Genomic DNA, 15589 nt, shown 5'->3' with positions numbered 1-15589 from the left:
GAGGTGTTACTCACATTACAGGTCCAGTGAATGCTGGATGTTCTCAGTGCGAATGCAAAGTCTGTGACCATGGGTCAGCAACTTCAGGGACCTACTAAACAAACAAAAACATGGAACAGAATCTGATAAACCACTAACTCGGTGCCTGAATCTGTTGTTGAGAAGGCTTCACTGCTCAGAATACTTCAGGACCCATGGTTATTTTTAAAGCAGCGTCAAGTTATCCAGTTACCTCTTTATATTTTTCTGCAAATCTTCCAAATTTCTCTATCATATCAGCCACAAAAATGACATCCATCTTATCAGAAAAATTTGCTGCTTCAACAGTGTAAGCCAAGAGCTGTCTTGCTGTTGCCAATGCATTAGTGAGGTTGAGCGGCATCTACACAAAGAAGAAACAATGTTCACTTTTTTAAAATGCTTAAGTACAAGATAAAGGAAACACTTCAGCAATTCACAAACCAGCATTTTCCAAAAAGGATAACAAACCCCACAGGGATCACAGGAGAATTCAGTTTAAGTTGCTAGGAACTACCACCCATCTGCTGGCAACACATTTTGTAACACGTCAAAGAACCAAAACTTGTACCCTTACATTTTACTTTGTCTTATTGTCTTAGAAGGAAGATGTTGTACCACGAAGAGCAAAAAAGACAGTGCTGTTAAGTGCTTATTTTGTTTCACATGACAGCTTGAGTAATGCGAAACTCCTAAAATATGGTGTTTCATAGCAAGAGAAGCCAAAAGAAATTCCAACACACTGCTGCTGTTGCATTCACTCTTGACTGTGTAATTACTGGAAGTGTTTATAATGGAACACATACAAAAATCAAACCCAAGACAGATTATTTCTATGACAAAGTTCATGGCTTCATTCCTGAAACAAGTACCAGGCTGAAAAATTCTATACCACTAAACAGTACCTAACTCCAAAATGCCTGAGTTAGCAGGGACCAAAACCAGCAAATTTCACACAGTAGAATGGTGTGCAAATGCTACCAGCTCATGTTCAGTTGCTGTTTACCCATTATAATCCAAACTAGAAGCATCTTGCTGCTCCATTTTTCAGTGTACAAATACTCAGTCTGTCCTACTGAATTTGTAATCTGCCACATAAGTATAAGTCCCTGCAGGTCGTAGCCCATTTACATAGATTTGAATGCAATTAATGGAAGATTATTTTTTCCAAAACACTATTTACAATTCAAATATGTGACTCAAAGTTCCAAGTCACAATGTATATTGAACAATGTAAACTTTCAAGTTCAGGTATTTTGTATATTTTCTCTTCACCTTGAATTATATCTGAACGAAAAAAACAAAACAAAAACAAAAAAAAAAACCAACCAACAGTGAAATATAAACTTAAGTTACAAAGATTTTCTTCCATCTTAAATGTATATCTAAAATACCTGGCAGAGTTCTAACATTCAAAAGAGCTCACCAACTATCATTGTTCTCAAAGACTCTTACGATGCTTATATTGTTAATACGTTTAATATGTCTCAAAGAAGTGATAAACGTTTGTGCTTTTTGTGTTTTGCAGTGATGTACCGAAAACATGCATAAACTAGAGATAAGTCTCAAAAAGAGTCTGGAATGAAAATATTTCATAACTATGCTAAAAAAAAAAAAAAATCTTTATTTTGATCAGATTAGAGAAGTCTTGTTAATTGTTGTAATTGTATTGTAAATGTAATTTCCCCAGTTAACTCTCGTTATCCACAAAAACAATTATAGGTTTACTGTGTGTATGGGAACTGTTGAGTCACAGCCTGAAACACGGATTGATCACCTGAGGCAAGGACTGAGTCAGCCATGGGAGCACAGGTGAAGGCAATTCACCTGTGAGACTGGAAGGGGTGGAGCCAATCTGCACCTTTCCTGGACCTCACTGCAGGGCCGACAGCCACTGAGGAAGGATCTCTTTCTGGAGCTTTTCATTGCAAGCCTAAATTTTCAGATACAGGTGAGCATTCCTTCTCTGTTTGTACCGTTGTTATCTCAATACATTACTCTTTCCACCTGTACTTTGTTGACTGTACACAGTGCCAGAGGCTGAGCAGAAATTGTCAGCTCTGTAGTAATATAATTACAAAGCTTTTCTCTGTTAAAAATGTTTTTTGTAGAATACAGACATGTACCATTCAATTCTCTCTATGCTTTACACAAATACACAAGAATACACTTTTCCTCGTGCGTTTAATCTGAGGTCACCCAAAATAAATCACTCTTAACATAAACCTAGAAGTTCCACTGTACTCAGAAGACACCCATTTATCATAAATCAGCTAGACCACTACATGCTTAAAAGAAAAGACAGGCTTCAAAGTCTTTATTTTCATAAAAAACCTGATATTACAGAAATGCAGATTACCTGATTGAACATGTAAAGAACTCGAGTCACATCGTTTGCATATTGGCACCTAGAATAATCCTCTTCAGCCCAGTATCCTCCTCTGTCACATCTGCGCCAAGCTCTTCTCTCATCTTGCGAATTGCCAGGATATATCCCACTGCCAGCAGAGTAACGTGTACACAGCAGGTATGCTGTGATGCCTGCCAATGTTCGAGGCCACCTGGGGAGTCAAAAGCAAAAAATACAAATAAAAAAACAAAAGGAAATTTACATGACAAGTAAATAAAAGGATTAAGCACTACAACATGAAATAAAGAGACACTCAAAATTAAGCATCACTAAACTACTTAAAGGGCCACCTTGGCCCACCTTCATTATTTTCAAGCTGTTCATATTTGAGTACTATTAACAAAATGAGCACTAATGCTAGCATATTTTTTCATACTTTCTTGAGTTTGCAGATGATGTGAAAAAGGTGCTCATAAAATCATACAATCATTTGAACTGGAGGGGATCTTTAAAGGTCATCTAGTCCAAGTCCCGTGCAATGAACAGGGATGTCACACAGCTAAATCACATTGCTCAGAGCCCCATTCAGCTTGACTGAACACCTCTCCAAGGATGGTGCATCCACCACATCTCTGGGCAACCTGTGCAAGTGCCTCACTGCTCTTTAGTACAATAAACTTTTTTCTTATATCCAATCCAAATATCCCATCTTTTCATTTGAAACCATATCCCTTGTCCTGTTCACAGGGGGATCAAGAGCCTGTCGCCTTATTTCTTGCAGTCCCCCCCATAAATACTGAAAAGTTGCTATCAGGTCTCCCCAAAGCCTTCTCTTCTCCAGGAAGATGTTCCATCCCTTGGATCATATTTGTGGCCCTCCTCAAACAGGCCTCTCTTGCACTTAGGGCTCCACATCCGGATGTAGAACCCCAGGTGAGGTCTCACCAGCACAGAGGAGAAGTGCTGGATTACCTCCCTCGCCCTGCTGGCCATGCTCCTTTTGTTGCAGCCTAGGGCACACTGCTGGTTCATGTCCAGCTTACCACCCACCAGTACCCCCCAGTTTGTCAGGCTATACTCTATCCTTTAGTTGAAGGATAGAGTATAGCTTGTATTGATAGATTAATTAGCTTGTATTGATAGAAATTAGGGAGTACTAATTACTAACAACAGTTTACAAGTGTTTTTTTGTTGTTGTTGTGTGGTGCTGTTGTTTTTTTAATAAAACTAGCCTACTTAATGAAAAAAAAAAGTACTATCTACATACTTGTTATATACAGTAGCAAGTCCTGCACATTCTATTCGTCCTGTTCACACATACTGCATTCATATTAATGCTAAACTGCAGATGAACAGAGGACTACATTCAAAGTGATAGAGAAACAGTACAGCCACCAACTCACATCACAGCCAAACACCTAGCAGTTAGAAATTCATGTGAGAATTAAGTGCTCTCAGTGTTAAGAAATTTGTAAAGGACTCCGTTTACTAACATGACATAGAACTAAGTATTTTAAGGAAACTTTAATATTCTCCATTTTTCTTCTGTAATGTTATTGTGTCTTTTATCTGTAGATGCATATTTTTATTTAAGTAAATATAAGAATAAATACAGGAAATTAAACTGCAATACAACCCTACTGCACTGATGACTCAAGAAGAATTGTTTCAAAGGAAAGAATAAGAATACAAAGAAACCAGGCCTGAACTGAGCTGCAATGCTGAGGACAAGGAATGCCAGTCAGGGCCTGCGCATGCTTTCTGCCCTCAACCTGGAAAGATGAAAATAAGCAATATTTCGTAATTCAGAACACTAATGCTTGAAATTCAAGGCAAAAACGATACACACCCACAATAAAGAAGGCTAAATAAATCAATTCTCACAATGCAACAAACTAGGCTTAACTAAAACCCAGCAAACATTTCAGCAGCCTAGGCCTTCCGTACCATAACTGGATCAAGCTAAAGCAAGCTCTCTTTCAACAGCCTGAAGAACTAACATGGTTTTTCCCCAGTCTTAAGAACTTCTATTGGTTTTACACACCACAGTTGACTCCAAAAACTGAAAAAAGATTACTAGATTACACTGTGGTTTAAAATTTGTGGTTATGCTTTTTTTTCTTAGACATCTGGAACGTATTTCAATGAACAGCTATTTAACCAATTACTATCATCTAGAACACACCTAAGTTTGTAATACATATTTCTGTGTTTGGAAGAATCCGAAGTATATGCATTGATGAATGTTCTGGAAAAGTAAAATTTAAGTAATAAAGAAACTGAACAACTCTTTGATCAGCTCAATTTTCCTTTCTTATTAAGTTAATAAAGTCCTCATTCCAAAGACATTGGAGATATCCCAGTTTTCTCTAAAAGATACAACCTCTTGGGGTATCCTAAATCTGATAATTCTATCAACATTATTTTTCTAAATAAGTTTCCACATCAGTGGTGGCACTTCAAAATTGGTATCTACATATAGTTTTCTAAGAGCTGTATTTTTCCAAAGCGTTTTAAGTTGAAGCACAGCTATCTCAGTATTGACTGAATACACGGCTTTACTCCCAATCCTGCCACATGTTGTATGACACATCCTCTAAAACTGGGCAAATATTTTCAATGAAAAAATAATATATTCTATTCCTTTCATAACTACTCACACTTGGTGCTAAAACATTAGAAGTGAGGAAAAAACAAAGTAAAACAACATTAACTCAAATAAAGTCTTTCAGAAATAGTTTTAATTACTACATTTTGCTATTATATTTCTAAGCATCATTGCTAAGCCAGAGATTGAGTCCAGCCCCCCTGCAAAGTAGGCCCCTTCCACCATAAGCCATTTTATGTTTCTATGATAAATTGGACATGAACAGTGGGACAATTAAACCTTCCAGGCTTCCTGCCATAAGTTCACACATACAGATCAACGCAATTAAGTACAGTCACTGGGAGCACACGATGGGGAACCAAGCCCCTTATTCTTTTATTCAGAGCATCCTATGTACAGACACAGCCCAGCAGTGGGAACTGATTCCAGCTCCAATTATTCTTCCCTACTTCCCTATTTTTCCATAGTGAATGTTAACCTTAACCATTCTCAGACATGAACTGCTCCACTCCAGTACATCCACAAGGTGAGGCACCTGAGGAAGCCTGGCAGTGTTCATCATTTCTTGTGAGCCGTCAACATCTTTTACACTTCAACCAATTGCTAGCAGAACTGCAGATTTGAATTGTATTAACTCTCTTATTTTATCACTGTATATAATTAGGTGCTCAAAATTTATCATATACACATGAAAGTAGATATCTGTGGGAGAAAATATGATTCATTAACATTTAAGTACTATAATTTCATTTCAGGAGAAAAAGATAGACAATGAGTTTACAGAAGCATTCTTTCTTTCATGCACATTAATTCTATTTTGAAACCATTTATTTCTTTAAGCAGTAACTATTAGTAACAATGTGTTTTGTTATCATAAATTCATTAGCTTACAGGTGGTCTTTTTTAATTATCACATCATGGTAATTCTCTAACTTCAACGTGACTATTACATTTTTAACGTTAAGCACACTAACAGTTTTCAAAAGGATAATAATAACATTTCTGACAGAATTCTGTCAACTACTAGAGTAAACTTACACTACACACCACAGTTGAAGGATTTACTGAAGCAGAAGCAATAGGTTATATTTTAACATGTAAATTCTATTGTCTATTCATTCATAGACCATAACATATTTCAGCTAAAGCCTAAAAGGATGAAGAAAAAAAAAAAAAACCCCAAAAAAAAAACCAAAAAAAAACCCCCCCCAAAAAAACCAACACCACAGAAGAAAACATTCCCATGATAAACAGTTTTCCCCCAATCTGTATGAACTTAAACTGAACTATTATTACTGCACCAAAGACACTGAAAACAAAAATGTCTCGATCTCTACTCTTTGCTGTCCCATTTCTAAAGAATAAAAATTTAGCTGCCAGTTTTGAAGCTGATTCCAAGCTAAAATGACTTCCCAGTTCCAACTAAAAAACTATAACATCACATTCACCTACGATCATTTACAACCATCTGCTCAGAACAATTTTCTCGCTAGTCAAAGTCTTATTTCCATATGGCCTCAAAAGTAAAAAATTACCCTTTATTATTACTCTACCTAAAATACAAATAGAAGACCGTTATAGTAAACCCAGACACAGTGAAGCTTTCGATAAGCTGAACATTTCCTGAAATCTTATTTCTTTCCACTGAATTCTAGAGGGGGTAAAGCCTATTACACTGAACAGTCACCAAACAGCACAGGTTAATTTAATGGAAAACACTTTGAAATAGGCTCTTACCATCTGTTTTCATCTCTACTGGCAAATCAAAGAAGAACAATTCACACTTGCATCATAAAAAAAATGCATAAGTGATTTAAATAGATGCACATGCCCTTTGATGAATACAGCATCCATCTCTTTGACTTTCTTCACCTTTTATCTTAAGCAGGAAGTTCTCATTTGCTAACGCAGTGCTCATCCACTCAGTATGAGCCAACAAAGTGTTAAAAGAGGATGTTCAGTGTTTCCTAAATATATAATTCATTACAATGTGAAAGCAAAACTCTTCAGTAATTTCAAATTGCTTTTGTGTGGCAAGTATACTTAAAGTTTCCTCCCTTAATAACACTTCCTTAGTACCTAGAAACCCACTACTTCTCAAAATCATCCATATGATGAACAAGATGAACTCAACACAAATATTCTGAGTCAGTTCTTCATCTGAATTTTTGCTACAACTGGAGAAGGCCTTCTGCACTTGAAAGCTTCTCCTTTCTCCCATAAACTATTTCCCAGTAATATGCTGTAACTTGTTTTTCATTCCTTAAAATATCTTATTTCTATAGAAAGATGATGACTTTGAAGAACTCTAATGTACACAGAGAAAGGAACAAAAATTTGTAAATATACATGGAAGATCAGTCAGAAGATTAGCAAAGCCAAGCAACATAAACAAACACAAATGAAAAGCAGTTGCGTTATAGTTAAGAAATCCTACAAATAGCAGTAACAAATTATGTTGTGACAAACTAATTATGTGTATAAACTACTGTAGGGAGGTACAACACAGAGTATTATAAAGGGAATTACCTTACATACAGAGAATCTATACAGAAGCTACCTGGCACCTCCAGGAGTAACGTGTTGTTAAGAGTGACCAGCAGCAGAAAGATCAGAAAAGGGAAAACAGGTGAAGAGGTAAGAACAAAAGACAAAATACTCTGCAATATCCAGCACAATGGAATATCAGAGCTAGCTCTGCAGTTCCAAAAGTCATTAAAAGGAAGCAGCATTCACATTTTCTAATATTACATGTTTCTTACATAGTTATTTTGTTGTTTGGGAGCAGAAATATTTTCAAAATAAAGAGACAACTTGGTGGAAAACTTAACCCCATCAGTACATACTCCAATTAACAGCTCTTCTAAAAAGTTTCATTCCAAGAGCTTACATATATCAGAATATCATAGTTTACTTTCCATCTATTCCAAAGATGCAAGTTAACAAGATCAGAATTTACTAATTCAGTTGTGTGCACTTCAACATATATTAACCTAGAATAGCTAAAAATCTATTACATATGATTTACAAATGAACATCCAAGTATGTGACTTAAAGGCAAAACTGTTCAGTTGAATACCAACCTGAAATCTCCTTTATTGTTCACAACTCTCTCTGGAGGGCAGTACTGTGCAGAACTTTCTAATACCACAATGTCTACTGTTCTGGTATTATTTCCACGTCTGGTTTGTACGTGGCAGCCCCAGTTCCCTGTGGAGCCAGCCTGAATGTTTGAGATTGTCAGCGCACTGGAAAGACAGAATAAACAAACATATCTCAACAATCTTGCAACAATTTACTTAAGTTTTCAGCAAAACAAATAAAGCACAGATACACAATGGAAAAAGCAACTAGTTACGTAAAACTGGGATCCTGTAAGTTACCCATGAACTGCACTGTAATTAACAACGAAATATTTGCTATTCTTCTAGCTCTCATTTATGCTAAGGCAGGAGAGAAAAAGAAAAGCTACAAGAAAATGTTTCTCAATTTCTGAACAAAAAGACAGGAAGCCCCAATTACCACTGCTCTTAAGAGTTGCTGCAGAAATGTCAAACTAAGATAATTACCTAAGTGCATCATTTGTGATAAAGCTCTAATTTACTAATACAATTACTAGACACATAATCGCTCTGTAAATGATGAAAGAGTTAAAAATCTGCTTTAAGTGGAATAAATAATACTCATACATATCTAAGTGTCTGCTGGAGAACTTCAGCATTACCAAATATGGTGTAGTCATAAAGATGGAATAATTCCATGTATTTACCTAAAAGACTTGTTTTTGTGAATTTAACATATTAAGACAACAAATGTATCATATCACAAACTATTATTTAATGTTTAATGCATTAGGAAATCCTTATAGTTTCACAAAATACAACTGCAACAGCCCAGGATAATCAGCTCTGTTTCAAACAGGGCTGGGTAGGGGGGAATTTTCAACTGCACAATCTCTAGAGTTCTCTCCTTAATAGGTAGTAACAATGACCAAAACAGTTACTGTAAGATTAGTAGTTAATTAATTAGTTGTTAATGTAAGATTAGATAGTTACAGGCTATGTCCTTGATAGGAAAGTTTCTGCCTACACATTTTTACTCTTTGCAGGCCTTACTAGTCCTTGTAATAGTCACCAAATCAGAGCAAAGAACAATAGTGAAGAAATACAATTCCTCTGCAGACATTTACCTTGCAATCAGTGAGCAGTTATGAATCATATTTTTTTCAACAAAAATACCCTGGGACTCATCTGTTTCCACAATTTTTCCATCTTGATACCACAAGACTTGCATGTCCTGATCAATATATGAAGCCATACATTGGAAGGGTAGACTGTCTCCTTCAAAAACAACCTGGCGGTGAGATGGAGTCATATAGAAAGACGGTAATTCAAGAGGAGGTTCTAAAATTCAAGAAATAAAAGCACAATTAATAGCCAGAAATACGTCATGTAAGCATTTTTCAAAAGACTAAAAACATTAATTAATTCTGTACTATTAATATAATCACATAGTAAGCTGATGTTTGAGGTATCAGAAATTCAAACTCATTGCATCCTTTCTCAAAATGTATATTCCTTTAAGTTCAGAAATATTTTGATAGTCTGCATTTAGAAGAATGAATACAGAACAGTGAAAAATATGCCTACACATCTTATTTCTTCATAATTTCATAGAATTAGAACTGAACATTATAGGTGGGCATACATTCACAGCAGAATCACAGACTTATTTCTGTAAGCAAGCAACACTGGAAGAGGAATAAAGATGAGTCCTTGGAAAAGGATCACTATTACCAAATTTCATTATCTGACTTTCAGATAAATAAAGCGAAGTCAGCACAACATATTAACAGAATAGGGAATAAATCAGAAAACAATGACCAGTTGTCAGAAGTGCTTACCACAGGTTAGAAGCTCTTGCTTAACACCAGTCACTGTCTGCGACTGAAGTGACTTGGGATAGGCACACTTAGTCTCACGTACAGTTATATTTCTTTCTCTTAGCCATTGATGCATCCAGAGTATGTTACAATCACAAAGAAGATAATCAGTCTGAAATTCTCTGCAATGCAAAATGAGTATTCGCAGTGATGAAATGGAACACTCAGATGTCTGAAAGCTTTACAGGAACAGCTGCAGAGGGCCTAACACAGTCACAGACATGCAGGCAACAGACAATCAAACCCCAGAACACAGCTGCATGGCCTGCTACTATGTATGGTAGCTGCTCTAACACTTTGCAAGCTGTGGTGTCAGCAGAAAAGCATATGCCCCCCAGGACAGTAACCGTCCCCATACAGATAATATGCCATACCTGCATATGAAATAATTTCTAGTAATTTCTTCAGCTGAGGGAGTTTACGTTATTTAAGCAAACCTAACAAGGGACTCCTAGAATATGCACACTTCACAGGCAAAAAGCTATTATAGCAATCTGATGCTTTAACATTAAAATTCAACAAAAATAACCTCTCACTTATTTCTCTTACAAGGCACTACTCACACAGCCTTAAAGATTATTCTGCCCTATATGCAAATCATATAAGGTTTTTCAGTGATTAATAAAATCTTCTACATATTTTTTAATATTTCCTATTAAAAAGATAAACCCTCCATTAGTGGCTGTTGCAGTCAGTTAAATTCAAAGAGAGCATTAATAGTCCACCTGTTTAGAAACAGTTAAAACACACCAAAATGGACCATTCTGTCTATACTGTTTTTATCTCTATTAAAAGCCTAACTTTTATTTTTGCAAACGTCTGGAGGACAGAACATAATCACAGGCAGAGCCCTTCAAATATTAAATCAGCATCCTTGTGAAACTCCATTTAGTCTTTGTTCACAGGAATTCCACCAGACATACATTTTTAATAGCAACAGTTATTTTCAGATTGTCTTACCAAACCCGTGATGTTCTTGGATAGCACTCTTTTTGTATACAATTTAAAAGAAAAATCAGTAGTAAGAGCTTGTTAACAATTAAAAGGAGCAGGAGGAAGAAAGGAAATGTTTATTTTTATATACAATAGATTTCCTCAGTATCAAAGCCAGGAATCCCAGTACATGATGAGTAAATGATTATCAGGGAAAAATGCAAGCTAATCAGCACTGACAAAATTTTAAACTTCCTTTCTTACACAGAACTCAAAATTAAAGAAGGGAAAAATAATGAGTGAGGTTGAGATGTAGCCACCAGTATGTGTAATAAAACTACCGTGCTTCAAGGTAAGGCTAAAATTTTCCTTAAAAATATTTGTTCCCTTATTTGAAAAAAAGAGTGTATGATATAATTTAAGACAAAAGTAATAAGTTACACAAAGTAAAACTTCCTCAAACTCTGAAGTTGGTATAAATCTCTTCTCTTACACCGATATAAGAAATATTGTGCATTTTTGGAAGATAGTTAAATAGCCAAACATCTGTATGTACATATTCCATGCACTTACACAGAAAGAATATATATATATATATATACATTTTGCTAGTGAGAGTACTCACATCAGTGAGAAAATCTATCATTCAAAATCTGTAATATTATGGTAATTCATTTCAGCTATTTTTGGTTCAAACAGAGGGCAATTCCAAGAAAATACAAGCATGCTTCATGAATACAATAAGGATTTTTTTGTGGAGAACAAATGATCGCGCATTTTAAAATCAGATGCAAGTAAGTACTTACAGAGACTTTAGCGAACCAAGATGATCAAACGTTCCCTGCGTAAGCGTAGAAAACAGATTTCCAGAAAGATTTCTAAGAAACAGAAGCAAAATTATTTCAACTCACACTCCAGAGATTGACATTTGATATGTACTTGTATAAAAATTCCTTCCTCAACACAGCATTATTTTTAAAACATACATGATACTATTATGGCACAGTGCTGCAGTTCACATGACTAAGAATCAATTCTAATTTCACAGTCTAGCAAAAAAAAAAAAAAACAACAAAACAATCAGTAAAAAAATTTCCTAATAGATTTTTAGCTCAAGAATTTTAAGACTGGAAGGAATCAAGATTTGATAGCAAATATTTTACTAAAGCAACATCCAACAGACATTCAGCCCTGGGTGCATTAAAGGCCAGTCCAGATATGGCTCTGGGCATCCTGGTCTGGTGGCTGGTGACCCTGTGCATAACAGGGGCCTGAAACTAGATGATCGTTATAGGCCTTTTCAACCCAGGCCATTCTACGTTCATATACATTTCAAGAAGTTCAAAGATAATTTCACTGTTCACAGTGAATTGATTATAACTAACATGTTGTAATAACATAATGTTTGTTATAGCAAAACTAGTGAAAACTATATTATCTATCTCAGGCTCCATGTCTTCCAGGCACTCACTTAAAACATATGAGTCCCACTGAAACAGAAGTTGAACGTGCAGGAGAAAAACGTTTATATGAAATAATATACAACATTATTATACTTACAGTCTAATAAGATTTACAAGTCCTTTAAATACGTCTGCATTCAGGCAGCCTATTCTATTATTAGTTAAGTCTCTACAAATAAGAAGAATGTAAAGCATGAGAACAAACTCATTTCAAGATGCCATACAGTCTACAAACCAAATTCTTCTACCTAAAATTCATGAATAATGGAATGTACCATGTACACAATCAGGCTTTTTCAGCAAAAAATCAAAAGGCACAGTTGTATGGATGTACAAATGCAGACACGTGCAGACTCTTTACCCCATTTCTAAAGCAGTAATGGTTTGCTCAAATGGAGCTAAGAGAGCTTTTAAGTTCCTTCTTACTTAAAACTTTCTCTTGTTTCACAACAAAGCATATTTTTGCATTTGTACAGTATATTCACGTGCTACTTCGATTAATTTTTTTACCTGCCAAAATATTTATATCAGTTCTTTTATGACACACAGATATGATGTCTATGTTTATGTTAATATATATTACATTATTTATAATGTAGATCTTAAAATTGCCAATAGCTCTTAAAGGAACAAAACTTAAGCTTCAAACAGTCCATGTTTGATCCTTCAGTTTTATTTCTGATGTTATTAGAAGAGCAATTACAAACAAACCTCACCAGATCACCTAGACAACAACAACAAACATACGTGACAAAAATATAAGAGGGAAAATGGCAAAATTAAAGAATAAAAATCACTAAGACTCCCATACTGTAAAACCTGTTCTAGATATTTGGAAAATTGGAAGTCTAAGAAAAGCTGTCGTGCTGACATCCTGTTCTTCAAGTTTCATCTGAGACAGGTTTTACATTCAAGGTATAAATCCTCCAGAAATGTGTTAATGGAAACATTGGCACAACCTTCAATAATGCAGCATTAGCAGCACTGTTGCGACAGTGTAATATTAATAGCAAGGGACTCTGTGTTCCACTATGACCTTTTGAAGTAAAAAAAAACAAAACCATGAGAGATTTAACATTCAACAAAGTGACACTTGATGGCATCAAAGATCTGACTGAACATTTACCCAGTGATGTCTGAAGTCATATAAATACAAAAAGAGAGGAATAACACAAGAGAGACTATCAATAAGATCAAGTGAGACTACTAAGCCACAAGCAGTACATGATCTTCAGTCAGATCAACTGAAGAACTCTGTTCTTCTATTTACATATAGATGTAAATGTGTATATATTTAGACAGCAAAACCCTCAATATATACACATTCCTACATTTAAAAGCATATATAGATATACCTTTTAATAGACAGGTATTTACTTAAGACTTTACTCTCTGAGTTTTTTTGTTGTCTATTTTTTTCCCTTAAACCAATGGGCCAGATACACTACTTACAGTCTTTTCAGAGATGAAAGCCCCAGAAAAGCTCCTGGATCTATAGTACTTATAAGGTTGTTCTTAAGGTCCCTGCAGAGAAAAATTAAGACATTACTTTAATCACAAAATATCCATTAAGTATAGACATACATGATTCAAGATTACACCTAAATCGCCTCAGCTAATTTGCAGACTGCCCCAAATCATCATACAATGCATATCTCATTTTTCTGACATAATTGTATCTTTCAAAATTTGCAAATCCATATTTTAACCAGAAAGAGGAATATGAACAGCAAAAGTGTTACTTTAAATATCCTATCAGTTTGAAGCACAGCAAGGGTACAGTTGAAGACATTTTTACCATAGAATCCAAATAGACTACAGCTTCACAAGATGTACCTACATTTGCTCATTATAGAGTACCATGCACTTTAACTTGGTGTCATAATGTTCAGTCACATTTTAATACTTCTCCAATGCCTACCAAAAGCAGCAAAACAAGATCCTAAATATACAGACAACCGAAAGTTTCCATCAACATGACCGGGGAAAAAAAAAAAAAAGCCCTTGCTGAAAATCCCAAATAAAGATAGTGAAAACTCGAAGCACAGATTTTCAGATTTTCCCTTTTCAGAACAGGAGACCGTAGTTATTAATCTGCTTTATTAACTGTTCAAGTGACACAGGACTTTCAATCCCTAACTTCAGATGTTCTGCAGATGTAGTGTAGCTTCAAAATCACAGAAAGCATCCGTCAGTGTTAACAGTTCGGAACAAACATTATCATTGCTAAAAATATTTCTGCCTCCTTACCATCCAATGTTTGCACTGTATTATTATTCAAAACTTCTCAGACATAATGACAAGTTTTAATTCCTTTGGTAATATAGGAAACCTTCACAGTTGAAAGCGAATTAGTGAATCCAATTAAAAGTACTGTTTTAGCAAATTGGAATAGAAAAAAATACTTAAATCTACTGCAACATTAACAATTCTGGCAAAAAAAAAAAACAAAACAAAAACCAAAACCCAGTACATGAGGACAGCATCTACCATTACACAAACAGATATGAATGAAAACACAGGTTCACCACAAGATTTCACAACAGCATTTCCCACAGTCAAATGAGTCAGATAGGGTACAACAGACAATGGCGCATACTTCATGCCTCAGTGCCATGCCTAATACATGTTTTCAATAGTTGAAACACTTGACATTTACCTTGCAGCACTGAAAATTAAAATTAAACAAAGCTATGGTATATACACCAATCTCTTATCGCAGTTTTGTTTTCTTGCCCCATATGGAGCAGGGATTGCAGCAGACCGAATCTGAAAAGTGAACGTTTTTAAAGCTCTTTCAGAAGGCTGTAAAATCCAGTCCTGACATTGTGACAGATCTGAGAATATGAAATGTTGGTCATTGCTTATTTACCATGAGTCTTTGGGGAAAGGAAGAAAAATGATACGGTTCATATTTACAGTTTTAATTTAAAAGCCATGCAACTCCCACTTGGGGAGAAAAAAAGGCTTGGCAGAATGCCTTGGAAAACCAGTAGTTGTGATTATGAGTGATCTTTAATTTCTCTAATTCAAATCGTAACTCCCGGATGCATCTGTTACTTTTCCATTTAACACTTCAGTGGAAAAACAAAAACAAACAACACACTTTCAAAATTAAAAGTGAGAGTTTCACTGTGACAGAAATCTACTTTGGATGAGTTTATTGTAAGTGACTAGTCCAGCTTTTACATAATAGAATCATAGAATTACACATGTTGGAAAAGACCTTGAAGTCAAGTCCAACCACAGCCTAACCATAGTACCCTAACTCTAAA

General features: G+C 35.4%; 1 protein-coding gene across 2 annotated transcripts in view; it reads right to left on the bottom strand.

Annotated features, from left to right (window-relative positions):
* ADGRA3 (adhesion G protein-coupled receptor A3) overlaps nt 1–15589 on the bottom strand; it is a 50795-nt gene that overhangs the window by 15270 nt on the left and 19936 nt on the right. For both annotated transcript variants that reach the window (XM_015862794.2, XM_015862795.3), the window contains exons 3-10: nt 13767–13838; nt 12412–12483; nt 11658–11729; nt 9880–10040; nt 9166–9379; nt 8060–8224; nt 2378–2579; nt 233–382 (exon numbers count right to left, since the gene is read on the bottom strand). In XM_015862794.2, coding sequence (XP_015718280.2) covers nt 233–382; nt 2378–2579; nt 8060–8224; nt 9166–9379; nt 9880–10040; nt 11658–11729; nt 12412–12483; nt 13767–13838 — 1108 coding nt within the window. The remainder of the gene's footprint in view (nt 1–232; nt 383–2377; nt 2580–8059; nt 8225–9165; nt 9380–9879; nt 10041–11657; nt 11730–12411; nt 12484–13766; nt 13839–15589) is intronic.

The sequence above is a fragment of the Coturnix japonica genome, chromosome 4, assembly GCF_054131305.1.
Source record: "Coturnix japonica strain WE chromosome 4, WE-NBRP24, whole genome shotgun sequence".
In the NCBI taxonomy this organism is placed as follows: Eukaryota; Metazoa; Chordata; class Aves; order Galliformes; family Phasianidae; genus Coturnix; species Coturnix japonica.
The sequence above is the reverse complement of the archived record's forward strand: the minus strand, read 5'-3'. Positions and strand labels throughout refer to the sequence as shown.